General features: G+C 51.4%; 1 protein-coding gene across 7 annotated transcripts in view; it reads right to left on the minus strand.

The window, feature by feature from the left end:
* OPCML (opioid binding protein/cell adhesion molecule like) overlaps window positions 1-24,848 on the minus strand; it is a 1,243,265-nt gene that overhangs the window by 12,167 nt on the left and 1,206,250 nt on the right. For 4 of the 7 annotated variants that reach the window (XM_082341076.1, XM_082341075.1, XM_082341077.1 and 1 more), the window contains 4 exons: window positions 7,972-8,109; window positions 7,471-7,591; window positions 6,844-6,995; window positions 5,898-5,924 (listed from right to left, as the gene is read on the minus strand). In XM_082341076.1, coding sequence (XP_082197202.1) covers window positions 5,898-5,924; window positions 6,844-6,995; window positions 7,471-7,591; window positions 7,972-8,109 — 438 coding nt within the window. The remainder of the gene's footprint in view (window positions 1-5,897; window positions 5,925-6,843; window positions 6,996-7,470; window positions 7,592-7,971; window positions 8,110-24,848) is intronic. The other 3 variants (XM_082341080.1, XM_082341078.1, XM_082341079.1) reach the window with 1 other exon arrangement.

Below are 24,848 nucleotides of genomic sequence, written 5' to 3' on the forward strand. Positions count from 1 at the left end.
AGGGGCGCGAGGCAGCATCAGGAGTGAAACGTGAAATGTCTGCATATTTTCTCCTAATATGTTGACATTTCGCAGGTTGGGGAAAATACAAATGACGAGGCTGCTGCCATCAGCCAGGAACGACGGTGTTTCTCTCTGACTCATTCCCTCCCACCTGGATTTAAATTGCGGATTTGGAAAATAAAAATCATATACGTTATCAGCAGGAAATGGACAGGCATGTGCAGCTTTTGATGTCTCTGCAAGAAGAAATCATTTGACGAACGCCTTCCTCAACAGTCTGTCGCGATGTTTGAGATAGCCTCCCTCACAAGGGAGAAAGACCCCGCGGGAGGGGACCCTAAATTTCAAATTAGAACTGGGACGTAAGGGGGCTGGAATGCCAGGGAAAGCGTCAGCAATGTTGATTTGGCTTCCCTGCGGGGCAGTGGGGGAGACTATAAGACCTTTTGCGTATTTGGCCTTCCTTTGGCTAGTGGGGAGTTTCACCCTGTAAGAGGCTGTAACCCATTGACTGGAAGATATATTTATTAGCCCAACCAATGCTTACTGGTCAATAACTATGGCGAGATACAGGGCTACATCCTTTAGTGCAGAAACAAATACAAACAAAATATAAGCCTAAGGGTAAACTACCAAGAGAGTCCGAAAGATGGGTGAGTGATTCTTCAGTGGGGTTCAGAAACACTTTATGGATGGGGCACCGTTGAGTGGAAGCTTAAAGGGTAAGTACAATTTTATCAGGCAGAGAAGAGGGCAAACGCCTCCCTCTGTGACCCTTCAACACACTGGAAGAGACAGTATACCTACGGGTTAGAAAGAAACATGGGTTTAAGGTCAGACAGACCTGGGTGCAAAACCGGATGTTAACGTGTCCTTCTACGGTGGAATTGCTATCTGCGGGAAGGATTCAGTCACATGGCTTAAATTCTCTGAGCTCCAGGCGTACTTACCTCGAAGGGTTCTGAGCTGTCTGAAGCCCCTTCTGGCTGACACCTACTAGCTAGTATCTTCTTCTCTGCTCTAGTGCAGCACTTAGATTCTATATTCTATTGTAAATGTCTATTTACTTGCTTGTAGGAGGTTGGGAAGTCTGCTCCTCTCGGTACCTAAACCCTAAATCTAACTCCTGGCACACAGTAGGCTCGAAACAAACATTGAAACAAACATTCGCTGAATCAGTGACTTGATGGACAGAAGCAGCATAGTCGAGGCTGGAATGTGCAATAGGATCGGGCATCCCGGGCAGGGCGGGCCGGGTGTCTAGCACGGTTGGTGCCGAGAAGGCAGCGGGGAACTTGGGGCCACGAGGGAGGTTGAGCTCAGAGCAGGAAAGGCCTTCGAGGGTTTTCTGGGAGGCGGTTTTCAGCAGGATGTGAACAGGTTCATTCTGAGTTTGGGAAGGGCCACCTGGCCCCGAAGTGGAAGACGGAAGAGAGATTATCAAAGACAAGGGAACCACCCACCGGTAAGAGAATGTCGTAGCCAGACAAGGCCCCTGCCCCGGCGTGAGCGTGATGGCAGTGGCGGGAGGGCTGGTGCCTGCTTGCTCCGACCTGCTGGCTGACAGGTGTGGGGTGAGGGAGAGGAAAGGGTCAGAATGGCCATGGAGATTGTAGTGAGGCGGTGGGTGAGAAGATAAGGTGCACGTTTGAGGAGGGAAGGGGTGCCAGGGAGAGAAAGATGGAGATTCCCCTGGGACCTTCAGGTAGCAGAGCGTCTTGTGGCTCAGAATTGAGGAAAGCGCTAGGGACACAGACCGGGGAGCCCCCACATGGCTGCTTGTAGACTGTCTGGCTGCCGGGTCCTACGCTTCCCTGGGAGAGCTTGCCTACAAAGCACGTGCTCAGGACCATCCCGGGAGATTCTCATGAAATGGGTCTGGGACCAGGCCCATGAATCTGCATTTTTAAAGCACCCAAAGCGGTGGGCTGAGATACAACTCTTGAAGATGCCCGAAGACACAGAAGACCCTTCTCCTCTTGCTGTAATGCCACCCCTGGGCAGAAGGTGGAGGGGCTAGAAGCAGACTGAGACCGAGAGGGAAGAAGAAAGCCACAGCCAGTCACATCCTAGAAGCCAGAAGCAGGGTGTTGGGGGCCAGGGAGGTCTGGGGCTGAGGGGAGGCTGGGTCTTTGGAGGGACGCAGGCGTGAGACCGAGGCCTGGATTGGGCTGGATTGGAGGTGAAGGGAGGGGAGATTCGGGATCCTCAACGGCAGCACCCAGCCCTCAGGTCTCACCTGGAGCCACCTGGGGGAAAGGTGAGGTTGTTGGGAGCCTTTATAGAGGACGGCAGGTGGGAGGCAGGGCCTGAACCAGCTTTCCAGGGGGGACCCTGGGTGAGGGCAGCCCAGGGTGCAGGATGACAAGAGCTGGTCCGGCTGCCTTTAGTTGATGAAAATCCTGTCTGAAGAGCCAGCCTGATACATGTATTTTCTCTGGAGGAATGGCCATTAGCAAAAGAAAATAGAGATTCTGTCCTCATAGTTTCCAGGGGCCAAGAGGTAGGCCTTCTTCCTGGCTGCTCTGAGGGGCTGAGGCTATGCCTTGAGGAAAAAATCCCGAGCCCAGATGTTGCATTAACCAGAATATTTTGCCATTTTCATTTGCAATGACAAGATTCCTAGGCGCGGTCCCCATTCCTGATACTTAACTCTTAATGTAACTCACCTGTGTCGCTGCAATTGCACAGATAAAGCGTGAGAAATCTGTTTGTCTCTCGGCAGCATCCCCCTCCTTTCTGGCTTTGTTTGCCTTCTCTGTCCCTCTCCCCTGCCGGTTCCAGTAATACAGAAATACAGGCGTTTACACGGCTCATTACGTGCCCCGCAGTCAATGCCGTGCCGGATGTAATCAAGTTCAGAATGTTCCCTCCTTGCACCCTAAGGACAGGGGGATGGGGCCTCTTGCTCAAGACCCAGTGGAAGCAGAATGGGTGGCAAGTCGAGAGAACGTGAGCGGCTTCTGCAAGAGGCAGAGCCGTGGCCAGCAAGCTGAGCCCGGCCGCCCCTGCTGCGTGCGGACCTGGCCAGGCTCCAGGGTGCCAGGGCCCAGGTGGCCTCCCAATGCCTCACCCACTCAAGAAAGCTTACGGATACTTCGAGCAAGTTGCTGGCAATAGGCACCGCACCTGCTGCCATTCCCAACGTTACGGATGCCAGGTTTTGGAGATGTGCCTCTTACCCTAGTTTCCCTTTGTTTTTCAACAGAACAGAGACTTAGAAAGCTGGAAAGAAGCCTGGAGTCTGCTTTGCCCTGTGCTTATATTTTACAGGCGACCGCGGAACAGAGAGCAGCATGGTTTGTGGCAGAGTCAGGACCGGAACTCAGTTTTCCCCATCCCCGTGCTGATCTGTTCTCTACCTTCCATTGCCTCTCCAGTCCCGGCAGTGGCCCGGGGCTAAGAAAAGTGCACAGTCTGAAATGCCACTTTGAGTTGGCACTCAGCTGGGTGACCTGTTCTGCCTGTGTGGCTTCTGGAGGGGCAGCAACTGGTGGTGGGTGAGGAGGAAACATCCCACGTCAAGGTCAGCCACTGATTCATCTTTGAGCATCACCCACCTACCCGCGTGGTCTCTCAGTTTGCCTAAGCACTTCCTGTCTCAGCCCACTGTCTCCATAGCCTGTGTCTTCTGCTTTCTTTTGACATTGCTTTCATCTCATTTCCCTTTGTTCTGTGCGTGTAGGTAGGAAACGTAGGAAAGACATGTTTGTGTGAGAGGCCTGTCATGAATGTATGTTGGGATGGGTTCACGGTGCAGAGTCCAAAGGGTCTCTAAAAACTAAGCTTACAGTCTTTGACGGCAAACAAACACAAATGCGTGGCTGGGGTGCAGGGTGTCTGTTAGTGTGGCTTTGGCGAGTATGAGCAGATCGGTTATAAATGTTCAAATGGTCCTTTAAAAGAACACATTCAGATCAGGTGGAAGAAGGGAGACAGAAGTGGAAAATGGGTTCAAACAGGCTAATTGTTGACACGGGCTTCGTGTGGTTGGCTGCACTGGATATGAAGCTGTGTCTTTCCTAGGAGCTGAATTGGGCCCTCCAAGTTCATATGTTGGAGCCCTAAGCCCCCATGTGTATTTGGAGATGCAGCCTATAAGGAAGTGATTAAGGTCAAATGAGGTTATAATGGTAGGGCCCTGACTGGCTAGGATTAGTGCCCTAATAAGAAGACACACCAGGGAGCCCTCCTCCACCCCCCAGCGCTCTCTCTCTCTCTCTCTCTCTCTCTCTGCACATGCTCAGAGGAAAGGCCATGTGAGAACGAAGTGGGCGTCTACAAGCTAGGACGAGAGCCCTCATCAAAAACAGCTGACAGATCTTCCTGGCTTGATCTTGGCCTTGTGGCCTCCAGAACTGTGAGAAAACAAGTTTCGGTTGTTTAAGCCCCCAGTCTATGCTATTTGGTTATGGCAGCCCTAGCCGGCGAACGAATCCTTAATCTCCACACACTGTTGTTCTCGGCTGTGACACACTTCTCTCCTGAGTTCATGGTACAGAGGGACAAGCGCCCGGATCACCTAGCTGTCAGTCCTGGAACCCTTCTGTCGGCCACATCCCCCCACGGGCAGCCCCACCGACTCAGGGGTGATGGCAGGGTCAGTGGCAGAGAAGCAACCCAGCCCCACCCTTTCTTCTAAGTTTTATCAAGACCTAGGGATGGACATTCATAGACACCAAGGTATGAGCAGAGCCAGTGGCCCATGATTGTCTCGGATCCAGAGCTGTGGAAAGGGCAGCTGCAGAGCTGATTCCAGATCTGGAAAATTCAAAAGTTACCATTTGTGGGCTTCCCTGGTGGCGCAGTGGTTGAGAATCTGCCTGCCAGTGCAGGGGACACAGGTTCGAGCCCTGGTCTGGGAAGATCCCACATGCCGCGGAGCAACTAGGCCCGTGAGCCACAATTACTGAGCCTGCGCGTCTGGAGCCTGTGCTCCGCAACAAGAGAGACCGCGATAGTGAGAGGCCCGCGCACCGCGATGAAGAGTGGCCCCCGCTTGCCACAACTAGAGAAAGCCTTCGCACAGAAACGAAGACCCAACACAGCCAAAAAAAATAAATAAATTAAAAAAAAAAAAAAAAGTTACCATTTGCTATGTGGCTGAGATTGATTGCAGACAGGGAGGGTGAGGCTTCCACTCGGGAGGCAGAGCTGAGGCCCCATCTAGCACGCGAGGGAGCGTGCGAGTGTGTGTGCCCATGGTTCACACCCTCATCCTCTGGGAAAACCCTCCAGCACTGAGGAGGGGTCTGGGTCTGGGTCTCATCAGCACCTCTTCACTAGCTACGCGTACTTCAGTGTCACTTAGCCTCCTGGGTCCTCCTCTTACCCGTCTTTAAAATGGGGTTAATAACCTGTCTTTCACGGAACTAGCATGATGCCTGGAAACCAGTACTTGGTAGATATTATGATGATCATTATGAATAATGACCCAAGTACTTCTATTTTAAAATGAAACTTTCAGAATTAAGTCATTAGCCCTTTTTGCCTTGGGCCGGAGGAATTATACATTCATACTAGTGTGATTTCCCCACGGAGACGATCATCTGATAATCCATTTAGTGTCTAGGCTGGGTTCCCCTCGCTGCTGCTGTGTACAAATAGCAGAATACTCATCCCTCTTAAGGCCACCAAGTAGAAGTTTCTTGTTTTGGCGGGGGGGAAGCCCTTCTCTGGAAACATATAACGATATTTCATATGCACATGTGTGAAAGCCATCATATTCTACATGCTTGCTACCTAAACTGTGCAGACCAACCCCCTGAAGTCTAGCCACTAAGGAGAAATAAACCAAGGAGGCGGAGCAGGCAGGCCTGTCTTTGAAGGAGGCTTAAAATAAAAAACATAGGCATTCAGGCAGGCAGAGGAGTGAAGGAACATGCTATACCCACCTGCCACTGCTGATGAGGGGCTTATTTCTAAGACACACACAGCACAATGCACACACAATGCAGAGAGAAAACAAAAGACATAGATCACACATTTCAGATGGTTGGTGGACAAAGTTCAGTTCATGTCAATGCTGAAAGCTTGTTCAGGGTCTGAGGTCCACGTGAAACATGAATACCTTTTCGTCCTATTCACCAGACGCTTCCCTCTAACCAAATCTCAGCAAATAAACACGCACATACACACATGGGCTATCGCCGCAAGCTGGGCCTGGCCCGTGGAGTGAAACGTTGCACAAGGAGATGGACACAGCAGCGCGAGAACTGAGCGAGGGAGGGTGAGGTCTCCCAAAGGGCCGCTCAGGGATCTGCAGGCCCCTCCCCCCGTGCAGGAGGGAGAGACCTGCAGAGAAGGGGCGGCTGTCTCAGCTGTGGACAGAGCAATCGTCCCGATGGGGACTCAAGCCTCCTGCTCTGTTCATTCCAATGAATGAAAACGTGACAGGCAGTCAACATGAGAATCATGATAGCAGCAGGTAACTTGGCTTAAAACTGTAAATATAACTCCTGGAATCATCGACTCTTACTGTAGAGGGTATCTTAAAACTATATCTAATTTATCCCCCCAGACCAATAGACAGTACTACAATCGACCTGTTCCATGGTTCCATCTTGTTGACGGTAACCATTGTGCGGCTTGGTTCAGAGCTCAGTTTACTCCTTTGGTGAGGTGCCCAGCTCACCTTGCACGAGACCAGGAGGTACCAGTTACCTTGCACACACCACGTACCGTGCGCCAGGAGAATGACGGCGGAGGTGCGTTCGCATCTAAGGTGGGGGGTTGAGCCCTATGGACGGACACAGGCCAAGCAGGCTGCGCCCTCCTCCCGCCCGAGTCCCTGGAACTCCCCGCCCCGCCAAGCCCCACGTCCAGGCCTCCTGCACTCACCATACAGTGTGATGCTGGCGTTGGTATTCCCAAGCTTGTTCGTGGCCACACAGGTATAGTTCCCATAATCCTTCTCTGAGACGTTGAAGAAGGTCAGTGTGGATATGTGGCCTCTGCTCTCGACCCTCAAGCCGTCCAGGCCGGTGGCCAGCCTGCAAGAAAGGAGGGGGTGCAACGGGTTTGGTTGCACACACAGAGTGAGGCGGCAGATGGGCGGGTCCGGGGAAGTCCAGACGCTGCAGGTGGACCCACGCACACACTCTCCCCCTCACAGAGCCCTTCCCTCAGACTAAGCCGGCCCCTCTACCCCCCAGCTATGAGCACTGCGGCCTCCATCAGGGGCCAAGAAGGAAGGGCGCCCATGCTCCAGGGCTACATGCCCCTAGTCCTTGAAGACCGCCGTGTCTACAGCTAATCTGATTCTGAAACAAGGTCCATCAGTTTTGCCCACTTCCCAGCTCCCTCCGTGTTTTGCTTCTGGCTCTAAAAGGAGACTCTGTTATAATGGAGGCTGTAATCAGTTTGGTTTTGCCGTATCTTCCCCCTGGACTTCATCACCCTCCTTCCACGTGGGGAACGATCCATCAGCTCTGCTTCGGACATGCCCTGTTTCCGCTTTCAAGGTACCTGGTATCTTCCTTGAACCACTGGAACTCAGCCGTGGGCACTGCAGAGGCTTCACAGCTCAAGATGCCCTTCTGGCCAACAGAGACACCCGTGTTCTTGGCTTTGGAGATGTAGGGCGGGTCTGCAGGGAGATGCAGAGCGAGTCCGTGAGACAGGTGAGAAGCACATCAGTCACCTGCTGTGCACGTCCCCCTTCCCAGCTAAACGATCATGTATTTTAGGAAAAGGACTTCTTGCTTGAAGATACTGTGTTTACCCCAGCATCTCTTCAAGCCTTCACACTAACCCGGAGTTCACGAGTCTCCCCATCAGCTAAAAGTTCTGACAGTCACAGGAAGACTCCACGGCCCTGGAGGTGGATGGGCACAGCAATCTGATACTGTCTTTTCCTGCTGGAAACAACTGGGGTCCATCAGAAAATGACACTGCCATTACCTCTTCGTCCCCTTAATCCCCATGCCCTCCTTCCCCCTGGAACTCGCTGACAGTGGGTCTACTCACAGTTGACAGTGATTTTTACTTTCCGCACATCAGGGGCAGCAACATCATTCAAGGCGCTGCATTCATACTCCCCGGACTGGTCACGTTTGATGTCAGAGATTTCCAGGTATTCGTCCTCACTCACAAAGCCCTGGCCATCTGGGAGGAAAGAAACGACAGAGACAATCAAGAAACTGTGAAACCAGGGGCATAACTGTACAGAGCTTAGAAGAGAAGGAATACAAAAAGCCATAACATGGGGGTTTGAACATCAAGCCAAAGATTCTGGACATTATGTTGGACCCAAAGTATTTGAAGAAATTCTCTGCTTGAGTCTTGGATCAATGGATTTTTGTCCAAGTCCCTTTAACTTTTCAGACCATTTGACAAGAAGGGCATATTATTATTTTTCTTACATGATTATTATGAGGATTAATTAAGAGTACATATGAAATACTGTAGCACATTAGCAAGCTTTGATATTTTTAAACAGAATTGTCATGATCAATAATATAATTTTTTAAATGTGGGAATAACTTTAGGGTATGTGAGTACGGACATCTTCATTTTTCACAATGTAGAGATGCATTTGTACACAGAATACAAACTACTAACTACTTGTAGAATGAATAAGTGACCATTTAACAATTTGATACAAACAGACACAAAGTAGCTGGTTGGTTTCAAACTGTCCTGGAGAAGATAAAGTGGAGAATGAATGAATGAGGAAGCCCTTCTTGACTGCTATGTAGTAGGTGCTCAATAAACATTTGCCAACATAAAATAACCCTGAGATTCCCCAGAACCTGGGGTGAGGGAATTCAATGGGTGTAATACCCGGCTTTGTAGGACATTCTGGAGGCTTTTGTGAAGCTTGCAATTCGTGATCTTAAATACTCTGGGGCTGCAAAATTGACATTTCTTGCAGCCACTATTACACGCTCTTTCATAATCTGACCCCTCTGCTTGCAAAGAGGACAGACCTTCTGTCTTAAAACACAAATGTCCTGAGGCTGTCAAAGCACCAGGCTCCTGTGAAAATCCAGCCAACCCAAAGGCCGAGGAGAAAGTACATCCATTTGCATTTCTTTTAAGCCTGATACCTGATTCCTTTTTATGCTCCGGGCATGAGAGCAAAATTAGTTTTCAGGACGATAAAAACACATTGTAACTTTTCTCACACCCTGTAGAAGCATAGCTGATCCAATGGTTGCTCGACAAACTAAGTCTGGGTCCATGATGGGTTTGGCGCAGGAAGTGGGGTGTCGTGGGGGTGGGCTGATGGGCAGACGTGAGGCCGCCGCTTTGGCATCCTGACTCTGCTCCTGTGGAAGCATTGGGGTATCCCCACCACCCTGCCCCTTTCCCAGGACACTGGCTTTTCAGCTCTCGGGGCCTTCCTTGCCCCCATCACCCAGCCCCCCAAGGTCACCACGCCCACCCAGGCTCCACCTTCAGTGTCTGGATGTTGGTGATCAAGGCCAACCCCAGAAGGTGTGGGGCTCCAGGCAAATACGTAAACAAACCGAGTCACTCGAAGTCAGCTAGGAGCCCAATCTCATGCTATTCTTTGAAGGAAATCGTGCATCCGTCAGCCAGCCAAGCAATCCACTTACCAGGGCACCCTCCTGGAACTTAGGCCGGTTGACAGGCCCCAGGGCAAGCCCACAGGTGAGAATTTCAGGATCTTGGGAATCTGGTTGAACCCGTGTGAGGACTGGCTGGAAGTAGAGGCGAAGGGGGGAAGTGGGGTTTGGGACAAGTCCACACTTCCCAGTCTGAGATGTGAGTGTCGCTCCTGAATGGTATTGCCGACCTATGCTGGTCCCAGGCACCAGACGGGAACTCTGAAAATTCTGAGGAAGATGCTGCAGAGTAGGTGCCTCCTGGGGCCCTGTTTGTTGGGATCTCAGGGTGGTGGTGCTGGTCATGACCCTCTACCCCAGCAGACATTTAATCACCCAGGCTGGTTCATATCTAATTCCTCAAAGCTCATTGGAAGGATGTCAACATCCTCTCACCCTTTTTTCCTTATTTCTCTTCGACTTAAAGAATCTCAGAGTTGAAGGGGATTCTGAAATCACTTATTTCAGGACGTCTAATAAAGATAAAAATTGCCTTGCTCATTGAAATGATGCTGGTTGACCAATCTAAGTGGTTTTAAGGATTAAACAACAATAAAATCAGACAGACCAAAATGACTTTCCAGATTCAGCGTGCCTTTTTTGCGGTAAATAAATACAACGGGATGGAAAGGATGGCTTTCTCCTACTAAGACTCCATCGTTCTTTCAAAATGTACCGCAGTGTATTTGCCACAGGTAATTAAACCCCCTGCACTTAACCAAACAAATGAGCTACCTACAGTGGGGCTGGCAGGGCACACCCCAGACCCCAGGAGGCACCTGCTCTGGAGCACCTTCCTCAAAATTTTCAAAGTTCCTGTCTTTGAATTGGGGGAGTTGGGGGGAATTGCTGGGCAACAGGCCACCCTCTGCAATGCGGGAATTTATCTTCACCATCTGTACTGCTGTTTTTATGGACTGTTACGTGATAGCAAAAAAAGGGAGGGAGGAAGGAACAGTGTTTCACATAAAATGGGGATCGTTACGATAATACTACCTCATTAAGTGAGAAAATGAATTTTGTCAAGTTAGTTCTATAAAGTAAGTGGTTCTCGGGTTTTAATTTGCATATAAATTCCTCCGAGTTTTTGTATCTATATATATATAGATAGAGTCTGATGCGGTAGGTCTAGGGTGGGCCTAGGGTTTTGCATTTCTACCAAGTGTCCCAGGATTTCCATGCTGCTGGCCTGGGGCCCACACTCTCCACCGTGCGCTGTTCTCAGCCCGTTCTTACTCGCATGTGCATCTGGGTCTGTGAAGGGGCCAGCTGGTCAGCGATGTTTCCTGCCTGCCCTTTGCGTTGAGATCCTCGTGGAGCCGGCATCTCAAAAGACACCCTCTCTTTGCAGTTGAGAGCTTTGCAGGGCACACTGACGCTGAGGATCTGGACCCTTGAAGCTACTTTTCCACTGAGCCTTTGTGATCTTACTGCAAAACACGCGCCCACTCGAACCCAGCTTTCTTTGCTAAGAAAGGGAAGATGTTGGCACTTGTCCCCACCTCAAGTCCATGGAAGGAGACGGAGATGCTATTTTCCTAATAGCTTTGAATACTGGGTGAGATTTGCAAAGCAGAACAAATCTAGGTTGCTAAAGGCCTGGAGACCTAGGAAACTGCAAGGTGGAATGCTTTCCCCGCCCTCTCCAGTTCTGGTTGCGATGTAAAATCCTGATTCCATGCTGCAGAGGAAAGGGCAGGAGGGAACAAATGTTTGAATCCTCTTTGCCAGCTGCTAGGAAGGCAGACTGCTGACTGGGGGTGCAGAGGGGGGACCACATGAGGGGGCACAGGAAAGGAGGGAGGAGGAGGCCGAAGGATGCACTGGTGCAAGGAAGGAAAGAAAGGCAGACGGGGTGCAGGCGAGATGCCCAGGGTGCAGGCAGGATGTTCTGGATGCCATGGGAAAGGTTCTGAAGACACATTCAAAAGGGACTTGAAAAAAAAGATAGGCGGCTACAAGACTATTTTTTTCTGACAAAATAGAAAGCTTCAAGTCTGCCCAGCAGTTTTGCTTAATGGTAAGAGGTCCTGTAATAAACCAGTAAGCCAGAGGCATATCACCCTGCCCTATGCATTCAGACAGCCCAATATAACATGACCGGAAGCAAAAGGAAGCGGGCTCTGCATCAGTGGCTGAAATATATTAAAAAATGCGGGTTCTTTCTTTCCACGGCGGAGCACTTTGAAGAAGATAAGTTCAATCCACTGTATTAGGAAGATTAAGATCTGCAAGGATACAAATGGGGCCATTTATCAGCTATGGGGGAGGTCCCTGGACTCGGACCCCACAGACGCAGGTCTCGTGCTTGGGGAAGGGCTGAGCCGGCCCCATAGTTCTGTGGGCACAGGGCGGCCTCTTCTGCAGGGACACATATTCTGACGTAACAGTCACGGAGAGCAAGGAATGAGCAGCGTCCACGAGCAGGGTCTGCGCCGTCTCAGAAACGGGGGAGCAGACCACCCCTGGGAAGAAGGGTCCCTGGCCCGGCCGGCTGTCCCCCATGTGACCGGCGGCTATTTTACTCATCCCTAACAGTGAGAGAGGCGATGGGTTAGATGCCGTGGGGTGGAGAGGACGTAGAAGGCAAGGTCCTTGACTTTGGATAGCCCACAATCTCATGAGCCCAGACCTGGAGTGCTTTATGTTTTTTCTCCCCAGGCTCAATTTTTCCATTCTTAATTGCTTTTAGACCCCTTAAGTAAGGTATGCTGGGTCAGAAAGATTTATTAGAGACGGAAGAAAACTAAGCATTCAGGGATGGAGAGCTCAAAGAGGAAGTCCGGAGTAAAACCTGGCAGCTTCCTGACCCACTTCTTCTTTCTCCCTTTTCATCTTCATCCTGCGCCAGCTGTTTCTCAGCCTTCACTCTTGGCCCAATTTTCCCTTCTTTTTTCTCAGCCAATTCCTTAGAATTATAGAGTTGGAAGTAGCAGGAGGGTCAAAGAATTGAGCCTCCCACTCTTTTGGATGACTGTCCCTGACAGAATATCTTCCCCTCCGTGTGAATGTCCCCGGGGATGATGCCGGAGGTGGCCTATTCCTTTGCCTGACTAGTCACATCATTCAAGAAATCTTCCTCATTTGGAGGCAAACCCTGCCCGGCTTCTCCCTTTGAAATGATTAAAAGTTGCTAGGGAGGTGCCCGCAGCCCAGCGAGGTGCCCCCATCCCCTCTGTCCCTCCTCATCAGCCACGGAAAGCTGCCGCTCTATCTGGGGAAGATGCTTTGTGAGGTTAAATGCCAGCACCTGTCACAGCTTTTGCCATGAGACCTGTCAGGAAGGGACTCACAATGGCACATGCCTGGGGGCAGGCGCCCTAGAGGAAATGAGCAGGAGGGGGTGACCATGGATGGAAAGAGGCATCGGTTCAGGGAGGCGAGAGCATCGGGAAGGAACGGCCACGGAAGGAGAACACAGATGAGCAAGAAAGCGGGGGAAGGGGAGCTGCGGCCAGAAGGAAGGCAGTGGGCGGAGTGGGGGCATGGAGGCACCCGGGGGGCACTGGACTCACATGGCAGGGCTTCTGGAAAAGCCAGAAATCCGTTTCCCTGCTGCCCAGCAAGAGGGGCTATTACAGACGATTCCTATTGATGCCGACCTTGGAAACTTGGAATCAAACACCTCAACGACCACGTGCATGCCGCTGACCTGCTAGACCACAACTGGGCTTTCTGATTGACCCTGGAAAATGAACAGTCTCTCGCCCACTCACCAAAGCAGGGTAGCCATCCGAGTGACCCAAGAGCTGATCCTACTCCTGTGAGGAGTGCACGAGGCTTAGGAAAAAGTGTGGGTTCACTGGAAGGTTGTGTATTTGCTGGAAACCCTGCCCCCGGGGTCCGGAGCCAGACGAGGCCAAGGGAAGGGAGTGTCTGAAGCCGCCCTCTCCCTCTGCTTCTGTCCCTGAAGGTGTGAGGGACAAGGCAGACACTGTCAGGGGTGCACATGGGGGTGGGCACCCAAGTCCTGTCCCTCGTCCCTCTCTCTCCAGGATTCTGGCCCATGGAACATAATTGCAGAAAATGAGCCGCAGGCAGATCAAAACCTCAGCTTCATGGCTGTCAAGCTGGCCTACAATCTGGGCTTGGCATCGTAGGCTGACCCAGGTCTTGCCTTTCTCCCTGTGAACCCAAGACAGCTGGACTGGTGCAATGGAGGACTCAGCCTAAGTACTGACCACAGGCCCCACGCTGGACCTGAGTGCCAGGGCTGCCTTGAAATGGAGAGTCCGGGGTTAGGAGGACCCCCTAGACCCAAGCGGAGTGGCTGGGGAAGGTGATGGGAATCAGGAGTGCAGCCCTCACTTGTAGGCCATGGTCTTGTCCCTGCTTAACTGTCGGAGCAGATAACGTCACCCGTTACCCCAGTCCCCCATCTTCCACGGTGAGGGGGCCAGGATTGATGGCATGGGAGAGGAGGTGGGAGCTGCCTCCCCCTGCTTCCTAGGGGTCCCCTGGCGTCCTTCTCCATCACACACCTCCTGACACAGGAGCCTCCTTCTTTCGAAGGACAGAAACCTTAGAACATGCTTGAGTTGGGAACCGGGGTGAGGTTCAGCACTTGGGGTAGCTGGGCTCGCAGGACCTCAGCCGCGGACCTCAGCACTCGCTGCCCGTGTGGTGTCATCCGCTCTCAGCTGCAGGCACACGGAGAGGGAATGACACCCCTCACTTCTCTGACCTCCTTGTTTGTGCATCTGTTCACTCAGTACGTGCTGGCTGGGGGTTTGGATGCCAGAACGCCCCCAGCTTTCCCTCTCTCCTCACTCAGTCTCCTCTCCCTGCTGGTCTCCTCTGCACACTTTCCGTCCTCCCCACCCCCAGCCTCTCCCTACAACACCGCGGGCAATAAGCAACTCTGGGCTCCCCGCCATTAATGCAGGGCGTGTGGACAGTGGATCTAGCCATCCTTGCCTGCTCGCAACTCCCAGACACGTCCCTTCCCCACACTGGACCTCATGAAAAGGGTGATGAACCCACTGTCTCACTTTCCCTTAATTAATACGAGCAACTGAACTGTGCTAAAGCCATTCTGGTTTGGAGACGGAGTCTCTGGGTCAATGTCTCATTTCCTGGCAGTGACAGAAACTCTTTGCGTTGGGGTCTGACGACTTTTCTCAGGCTGTGGCCTCAGGGACCTGCCCCGAGGGAGGCTGGCTTGCTGGCTGCCTCCCCTGAGGCTGACAGTCTGCTGGCTAATGACGGGATCAGCGAGTCACTGTCACAGTTAACTGGGCGTCTAGCGGGGGAAGGAGTCCGTTAGCAATGCTCCCGGAGCCGGGGGCACAGACGGGTGCCCCGGCAGGGGTGAGTTTCCTAAATGGTTCCCATGTTCTGACGGGACAGCGGGGGATAACACGAGCAGGGAAGGACTCTAGTGGCTCGTGCAGTGGGACCGTCCAGAAAGACAGACTCTGACACTGGGCTCTCCTTACCAGGAGGACCAAAGCCAAGATGCAGAGGATACGACGGCGGGGCGGGCGGGAGAAGGGGGTGTGGGGGAGCCTCTCTGCAGGGAGGGCTGGCGGGGAGGGCGCCTGGAGGTATCCAGGGTCCCAGGGGCCCATCAGGATGACCAGGGAGCACTGGAATGACAGGCTCTTGTGCTCGTGCTTACAGAGTGACTGAACTCCTGTGGGCGGGGCCCTGCATCAGCCCCCGGCCACCTTCCCAGGGGACTGTCATCTACAAGCAGGATGGCAGCCCCAGTTAGCACGGTGAGGACTCCTGCGGCCTTTGCTTTCCAAGGGCCAGCTCCCCGTGTGGGTTGGCAGGCTGACTCTGCAGGGAAGACACTCGGCCTAGTAGCCAGAAAGCTTGCACAGCTCGGGGTGCGCTGGGCCTTCCGCTGACTGTCCCCCGGCCTCTGTGAGGGACCTGCATTCATCTTGTCTGCAGGTGGCGCCCGGAAAGGGGGCCCGGAAGCAGCGTAAGGTAAGGACACCGGGGCCAGGCCGGACCGTGTCTACTGCCCTTCCTCAGCCCACAGTGGACACAGATGCCCAGACCCTCGGGCAGAGCATAAAGGCAAGAGCAACTTCTTTCCAAAGCACAGTGAAGATGTGTGCTTGGCTGGTTTTTTTGTATTTTTTTAAGATTTTTTTTTTTTTTGACGTGGACCATTTTTAAAGTCTTTATTGAATTTGTTACAACATTGCTTCTGTTTTGGTTTCTTGGCCGCGAGGCATGTGGGATCTTAGCTCCCCTACCAGGGACCGAATCTGCACCCCCTGTATTGGAAGGCGAAGTCTTAACCACTGGACCGCCAGGGAAGTCCCTTGGCTTGGTTTTACTTATGTTCTCTCTCTGAGATGGGTTCATGAGGTGTAGGAAGAATCTGCACAGATCAGAGATTTTTGGAATCTAGATGATACTGTTGACCCAGAGGGAAGGGACCCGAGTGAGTGCTAGAGAAACAGTCAGGGTACCAGCGAGGATGCGGCCACACTCTTTAAATGAAAGTTCAGAATGTGTGCCAGAGAGAGAAGAGAGGAGATGGACACAGACAGACAGACAGACAGAGAGATACAGAGAGAAAGAGGACGCAGAAGGCAGAAAGCTGGGATTTCATACACAGGCAGACAAATGGCTGAGGACAGAAGCTGGAATCCATTTGGAGAACAGGTTGGCTGACTTGGATTAAAAACGTAGCTAACATTTATATTCTAAAAAGTATCTAAATATAAACAGACATAAATAGTTCAGACCAAAATGTAGAGGTTGAAGAAAAAAAAAAAATCCATCACTTTCAAAAGCAGAGCTTACACAGCTACGTTATTGACAAAATGTTAAGGACATTTGAAAAGTTTTTATTTGTTACATGTTTTCCACTTTTATTACTATTATTTGCACTCTGAACCAACAGGGTTATTTCAGTGTTAACAACTACATAGTGAAATGAGTTCTGTGCTTTATTCTAAATAAACTACTGCTTAAAAAAAAAAAAAAAAAAGCTGATAAGGAGCTGAGTGAGATAGTGCTTCTTTCATTTATATATGTCTTCAGACAGTTTGCCCTGACCTTGCCGGCATCAGCCTACACTGGCACCACTAGTAACCCAGACCCTGTTTCTCAAAGAAAACCATATTTTGGAGAAATGGAAATGCCCCAGGGCCGATACAGCCAGTGGGTGTCCAACACCAGTTCCCTGAGGGCACTTTAGCCACCTGACTTTTTAAGCCCATGGCAAACCCTCCAGGGTCAGAATCTGTGGGGGAGACAGGTGGCGTCCAAAATCCTCAAATTATTTCTATTTTTTCTTTTCCATTACGGTTTATGATAGGATATCGAATATAGTTCCCTGTTCTATATAGCAGGACCTTGCTGTTTATGCATCCTATATATAACAGTTTTCATCTGCTAACCCCAAACTCCCAATCCATTCCTTCCCCAGCCTTTCCCTCTTGGAAATTATTTCTAATAATAGAACAACATCAGAGCAAATGCTTTACCTCTCGCTTGCTTTGGGGGGAGGTAAAACTTTCCTTCCACACCACCTGCACCGGCTCAGTTCCCTGCGGATTGATGTATTTGCGCAGTAATGCCAAAAACGCCTTTGTTATTGTTATAGGTGGGTGACTGTATTGTTAGATTTGCCTGAACGGTCCCAGTTGACACCTGTTTTCCCAGCATAATTACCGACAGTCACCTTCTGCTCTCAGTAGCGTGCTGGTCTGGATGATAAGCCCTGCGGCCCCTGTACGCCCCGCCCACAGAAAGGCCCGCATCCGGCCCCAGGGCTGTGCCCACACTCACGCCTGTACGTCCAGCAAGAGGCGGTGATTGGGTCCCAAGCAAGGTGTGGCCCTTGGCTGTAGGACCCTCCTGGACGAAGGTCAAGAGTGGTCCCCGGGCTCTGCGCTCCTGGAGCTCCAGGTGCACCAGCTGTGTCTTCTCTGGGAGAACAAGGTGAGGGGCCGAGTGAGGGGTCAGCACTGCAGCCCCCAGCGGGGAGAACCAGCAGGGGTTCCAGGGCCCGAAGTCCCGGTGGGTCAGAGACAGGACATGCACCTTCTGAAATGCTGTGGACGGCCCAGGGCACTGAAAGCAGCCCTATTATTTGCACTCTGAACCAACAGGGTTATTTCAGTGTGGTTATTTCCAGGCTTTTTGGGGGAAGAGCACAGCTGTATTTCTGCAGATGAGGTCCTGATGCAGCCTGACTTTTCCTGCTTGTTCCCTTTCTTCTCTTTTCTTCTCTCCTTTGTCCTCTCCCCATGTTAGTTCCCAAGGGCACGGCCGCATGGCAGTGATGCTAATTATCGCTGTTCATTAATATTCGTGAAATCCTTATATTCGCTTCCAGGCAAAATGCCCACGAAGCCAAGCAGCCCTTGGCATGCAGGCCCCGCCGGAGTCAGCGCCCACGTTGCAGGGCACGGCCTGGCTCTTCAGCATCAGGGGAGACAGTGCCGCTCGGGTGCCCAGCTATGGCGGGAGCTGGAAGGGGAGGGCCAGGAGCCGTGTGCTCAGAGGGCAGCGCCTCTGCCCGGGCAGGGCAAGAGCGCTTCCTGTGATGCGGGGGCCCTTTGGAAACTTTCCTGTCAAGGACTCTCCGTATCTGCACCTCGAGCTATTTCTAGGCAAGTCTGTCTCCCACCTGCCATCCAGGCTGGACTCTTATCAAGCTGACCTCTCACCAAAGGCATCTGCCTCCTTGGCCTCCCTTTTTAGCCTCATCACCACAGAGGTCACATTACACGTGACCTTCTATGACTCTGGGCCAATCATAGGAATAAGGGCTGAAAACCACTGAATCAGACATCAGAAGACCTGGCCCTCCATGTTGCCACTAATGTGCTGTGATTTTGAGGAACTGTTTTTACCATTCCAAGTCCCAGGTGTTTTGGGTTTGTTTTTTTTCTATCAAATAAAAAATAGCGCCAGATGACCTCTAAGGCCATTTGTAAATTTCATAACTTATCAATATGGGCTATGACAAGGAACCCTAAATAATTCTTTAGTTCCTGAAACTGATGACCATGGTGTTGATGGACAGAACTCCAACCCAGGAGCTCAGGGCCACTGGCCCCTAAGGAAACATTAGAAGGTCCCTGCAGCCGGGCACGCGTGCTGGGGAACTGACCTAGCCGCCCGCGCTCGGTCTGGGGTCTTGACGACGCAGACCCAAGGACAGAGACGCCGTGTGACTTCAAGGTGGCCCTCATCTGTCACCGTGGTGCGGCTGCTCCACGATGGGGAGGAGAGAGGCTCTGACAGTTACGAAGGGCTGTGTGTGTCTGGGGGTGATGTCTTGAATTAATGGAGAAAATTAATTATTTCCTTTCCCTGCCAAGACTCCTATTCACGCCAATTTTGACAAGTATCTATTCTTTTTCCCTCCTCTAGATGGGCAGATTGGAATGATGTCTTACAGGTATAACTAATAATCCCCTTAGATGATTTGTGGCCCATTTTCAAGGGTCTAAAAGTGCAAATGCAGGACAGTGACACTCTCTCTGCTTTCTGTCCTCCCCGCCTTCGCAACAAATATCCCTCCTTTGCGACGTGGCTCACCTCCTGACCCTTCCCAACCAGGGAACAGACGCTGGGCAACAGCCGCGGTGAGGACCCCGTGCTCGGGACCACAGCCCACCCCTCCCCTGCGCCCACACAGCCAGAACCAGCGACGGCTACACCAGACACAGCCACGGGATCTGAGGGGCCCCATGACGGTTAGTTTATGTGGCACCCTGACATGGCTCAGGGCTGCCCGATAACTGGTAACTATTGCTGGGTGTGTCTGCGAGGGTGCTTCTGGAGAGATTAGCGTTTGAATCTGAAGACTGAGTGAGGCAGATGCCCTCACTGATGTGGGCACCTCATCCGGGCCTTGGAGGACCTGAAAGGAACAAAATGGCGGAGGAGGGCACATTCTCTGTCCATCTTCTCCTGCCCTCGGACAGCTGCACTCCTGGTCCCCAGGCCTTCAGCCTCAGGCTCTGGGATTCACACCAGCAGTGTCTCCCACCTTCCCCAGCTGAGGCCCCAGGATAGGGAGTTACACCATCCCCTGCCCTGGTTCCCAGACCTCTGAATCCCAGACCGGCCTCCCTGCTCCCCGAGCTTATAGACCCGAGACATGGGTCGTCTCGGCTTCTGACCACACAAGCCAGATCCTACAATCAATCTGGTCTTATCCGTCTCTATATTTAATCGGTTCTGTTTCTCTGCAGAACCTGATGAATACAGGCCTAGGGGAAGCCAGAGGCTGAGGTTCTGGTCTTGGCTCTGCTACTAATTAGCCCCCAGCTCAGGGAACCCACCTCGCTTCACACAGCCTCCATTCCCTTATCTGCAAAGGAAACTGGCGTCGCAGGTCCTAGGTCACTGTGCTGTTCCTGACTTTATTCACGGCAGTCTTCCTAAGCAGGGTTGCTGTGCTCTTAACGTCAGTCTCTGGACAGCCTGACGATTCTGCGTAGTGAAGTGTGAAGGCATGGATCCTCTTTCTACCCATGAAACCTGGGGCTGCCTCTGGATCTGGAAGGCTTGGGACCTGAAGGCTCAGGCAAGGGCTCCCAAGCCCCTAAAGGCCCCTCCCCAGGCCCCGGCTGTGCCCTCTCCCTGCCTGCCGTTGCTGGATTTCCTCACACTTTGTGGTCACATATGACCCACACTTTGTGGTCACATATGTGGTCACATATGTTAAACTGTTTCAAGTTTAACGCCTCTTACCTGGGAAGGAAGGAGAGTCCTGAGAATTCCTAGCTGTTTTTCCTACTGGCTCAGATTCGTTTGTTAGTTTTGTTTTTGTGACCTTAGGGGGCATGGAACCTCTGCCTTCTTGACAAACAATGTCAGTTCAGGAGATAAAACCAGGGAGGCCTGTGGACTTCCCTGGTGGTCCAGGGGCTAAGACTCCGCATTCCCAATGCAGGGGGCCCGGGTTTGATCCCTGGTCAGGGAACTAGATCCCACATGCCGCAACTAAGAGTTCACATGCCGCAACTAAGAATTCACATGCCGCAACTAAAAACAGTCCCACGTGCCGCAACTAAGACCCAACGCAGCCAAACAAATAAATATTAAAAAAAAAAAAAAAAGTAGGGAGGATTGTAAGGGTGATTGGGATCCAAGGGCAGGACTGGACCGAAGGATCCTGGACAGAAATGGAGAGGCTGGGAGGCGGTCCTCTGTGTCCCTCCACAGTGGGCAGGGCCTGGAGCCTGTAGGCGACAAGTAGCTGGACAGGCGGTGCATGTAGATTTCCAGGACCGCCCAGAGAGGGAGATTCTGAGAACGGGTCAGGATGGAGTGTCAGCTACCCTGTAATGTGACCCTGACGTACCCTACTTATATGCAGCATTAGAGGTTCTTTCAGTTACAGAATATTGTACCCTGATGGTAAGTCCTGGAACTGATGTAAGTAACAGTTCGGTATGTACTTGGTTCCGCATGTTATACACACATGAACACACAGATACACGTAAGATATGCGTGCATAACAGCAGAGAAACAATCAATTGGGAAAATAAAATACGGAGCCCTTCCAATTCTGACACCAGTTCCTGACACCGAGCGACTCAGCACCAGCTGGGTGTCCTGCAGTTCAGCCCGCTTCTGACACTCTCTACCTGGAGCCCCTGCAGGACTGTCCCCCGACCGCCAACTTCAGATGCCCCATGCAGGTCCAGGTTGTGACCTGTGCTTCTGACCGACTGGCTCTAGATTGGAGGGTCCCACGACCCCCTCCTTGGGTTTGATTAACTTGCTAGAGCGGCTCAGAGAACTCAGGGAAACATTTTACTGACTTGATCACCGGTTTATTATAAAAGGATATAATTTAGAAGCAGCCAGCTGGGAGACACACGAGAACAAGGTGCAGAGAAAGGAGACTCCGTGCCCTCTGAGTCACCACTGTCCCTGAATCTCCGCCTGTTCACCAACCTGGAAGCTCCCCGAACCTCTTTTTTTTTTTGCTTGTTTGCTTTTTATGGAGGCTCCATTATGTAGGCATGGTTGAAACATTGGCTGCTGGTGACTGAACTCAATCTCCAGCCCCCGGCCCCTCCCAGCCAGTGACGGGTGTTGGGGGCGAAGACCGAATGTTCCAACCCTCTAATCACAGGACTGGCTCTCCTGGCAAGCAGCCTCCATCTTTAGTGTCATCCAAAAATCACCTCATCCACATCACAAAAGACACCTTTCCTCTCATCACAGGAAATTCCAAGGGCTTGAGGAGCTCTGTGCTAGGAACTGGACAAAGGCCAAATAAATATTTGTTGTTATAAATCCCAGTACCACAGCCATCCTTTTCAAACTTTCATCATTACTTAGGAAATAGCACTCTAGTGGGTCCAAAAGCAATCTCTAACTCTCTGTGTAAGTTACTTACTTAACCACCTTGGGCTTCCTGTTTTATCACCGGTAAAAATTAGGGATTAGATTAGATTATTTCTAAAAAAAGTGTTAGCTCTAATATTTGATAATCAATAGCTGGTTGAAAAAATAATGTTTCTTTTTTTTGAATTTTATTTTATTTATTTTTTTATATAGCAGGTTCTTATTAGTTATCTATTTTATACATATTAGTGGGTATATGTCAATCCCAATCTCCCAATTCATCCCACCACCAATAATGTTTCTTTCAACCATTGATTCAAACCCTGTCTGCGCATGTGTGCAAAGAAAAATACAGCAAAATAAGAAATACACCTCACCTTCAGTCTCATGAGGAAAGACAAAGATATAAACAAGCCCAAAGAGCCTTGAGCTTAGCAAATCAGAAGCCAATTCATCTTGAGAAGAAAACAACTGATATTTCCATTATTAAATCACAATTACAAAGCCAATCAGCTGCAGAAGAGGAGAAACCATTTCCATCAATTATTACTGAACTGAACATAATTTTTCCATCACCTGCAGATTGTAAATTGGGCTACACTCATCCAGGAACTCTTCTATCATAGGAGTTATTAATCAGGTAATAACTCTGTGGAGTTAGCAAGGACACCGATGAGATGGTGGGGAAGTAGGACACAGTGAGCCGGGAAGAGGCATCCTGGTGAACTGCTGAGACCAGGTGTAGAGCCCTGGAGAAGATCCGTGGTCAGCATCTGTCCTACCAGTGCCCCTGCCCTGCTGAAGAAAGCACTTGGCTCTGGGCTTTTCACTCCAGAGACTCAGCACGTGAACAGGCGACAGTAAGTCAACACTGCGTCCTTTACCGGCTGGCTAGTTGCTGCTGCCAGAGGGCTGTGACGACTCCTAGCTATGAGGGTGCCCCGGCTTTGGGGCACACCTCTGTGTACTGGCTTTGCTGGGCCCTCCACCTACATCGCTACATGAATGGGGGCTTCAGTCTTGGTGGAAAGTATTGACCGACTGTCTCATCAGAACCGCAAGTAGGGGCTTCCCTGGTGGCGCAGTGGTTGGGAGTCCGCCTGCCAATGCAGGGGACACGGGTTCGTGCCCCGGTCGGGGAGGATCCCACATGCCGCGGAGTGGCTGGGCCCGTGAGCCACAACTGCTGAGCCTGCGCGTCTGGGGCCTGTGCTCCGCAACAAGAGAGGCCGCGATAGTGAGAGGCCCACGCACCGCGATGAAGAGTGGCCCCCACTCGCCGCAACTGGAGAAAGCCCTCACACAGAAACGAAGACCCACCACAGCCTAAATAAATAAATAAATAAATAAATTTAAAAAAAAAGAACCACAAGTATGTCTGCAGAGGCTAACAAGGCACAGACTGTGCCGTGCGCTCCCCAGACGTGCTGGGGTGACAATACGGGTCTCAGTAGAAAGTGCTGTCGACTTGGTGCCTGAGCAGGTTCTCGGGCCCTCTGTTTTCTATCTTCCTCTACCATCCACTTGTTGAAACTCCAGCCCCACGGGATTTCTACGCCAGACAGAGCAGGCTTCAATCCCCCTAAATGGCCATGGGTTCGGTCCCTGCTTTGTAACATGACAGGCTGTTCTGCTGAGAAATCAGGGTGTGCTTTATTCTCCAAGCTGTAGGAGACCAGAAGGCGTGAGGGGGTCTTCTCCCCCTCATCCCCCCAAGCCAGGCTCTGTGAGTCCTGGATTCTGAGCTCACCTCAGGATTCTTAATGACTTTTGTGTCCTGGGGTCTAAAGCAGTTGCTAGGCACCCAGAAGATGATTACCATGCAGGCTTTTGTTTAAAAGAAACAGGAAAACAAACTGTCAGGCTACAGAGGGGGAAGTGGGCCAACCTGGGGGTGGGGCATGTGGAGGCGTCTTCCACCAGCCTGCGCATTTCCCACCCCGAAGCCAGTAAGTGACAGCACCTCAGACAGGTGACAACGAAGCTGGATCCAGAAGCAGAGATGCACTTGCCCCCCTTCCCGCCCTTTGTTCCTTCATGCAGGGGATTGAATAGTTCCCACCACTGAGAACTGAAATCCAGAGACTGTTTTCTCAGCCTTCTGGATCCCCTAGAGAGAAAAGACAGCCCCCAAAACACGACTTCCACTGAATTTCTCACCAGCCAGGCTGGTGAAGGCTCGACAAATGAACTGTACGTGTAACGACGATTCTTGTAACTGAGTTTCATGGAACAGAAATCACATGGGTTATTCACACGCTGTCTCCCCTCCCCTTTCCCCTGAGTAACTGATTTCTCCTTTGGGGCTCAACTTAGATTTTCCACATTTAGGGAAGCCTGTTATGCTAGATGTTTCCTCTTCAACCTTCCAGACGCACTGCCCCTTCTTTGTCCTGCTTTCTTGGGGTATCTGACATACATGAGCTGGTCTACTTGGGGTGGCCAAGGGGAAGCCCAGCGAGTGGTCAGAGGGAGGAAAGGAGCTCAGGTGTGTGTTCCCAGCAGGTCACCTCTCACGCCTGGGTCACCTGGGTAAAGTGTGCTGGTAACTGTGTCACTCACCTGCTGGCTGTTTCAGCCTTGGGTAGAGCGCTACCTGTGGGCCTCCCCACACCCTCTCCACACCTCGTAAATAACCCCCTTATTAACCTGCCTACAATTGTCCTAAGTTAACAGTTTGAACCATCTGTTTCCTGCGGGGGGGGGGCCCTGACCACTTGACCCTGAAGTCTGAGATGCCCCTGCCCGAGGCTCCAATAGAGCCTGTTTTGATCATTACATTTATCACTGTAGTGGAGTGATTCCCAACCTGGTGATTTTACCCCAAAGGGGACACTTAGCAACCTCTGAGGACAATTCTGTTGCCAAAACTCGGGTTTGGGAAGGAGGTGCGACTGACAGCTAGGAAGGAAAGGTCAGGATGAGGCTAAAGGCCCTACTACGCACAGGACAGCTCCTACGACAAACAATATCTGTCCCAAGATG

This window comes from Balaenoptera borealis (assembly GCF_965194805.1).
Source record: "Balaenoptera borealis genome assembly, chromosome: 11".
Classification (NCBI taxonomy): Eukaryota; Metazoa; Chordata; class Mammalia; order Artiodactyla; family Balaenopteridae; genus Balaenoptera; species Balaenoptera borealis.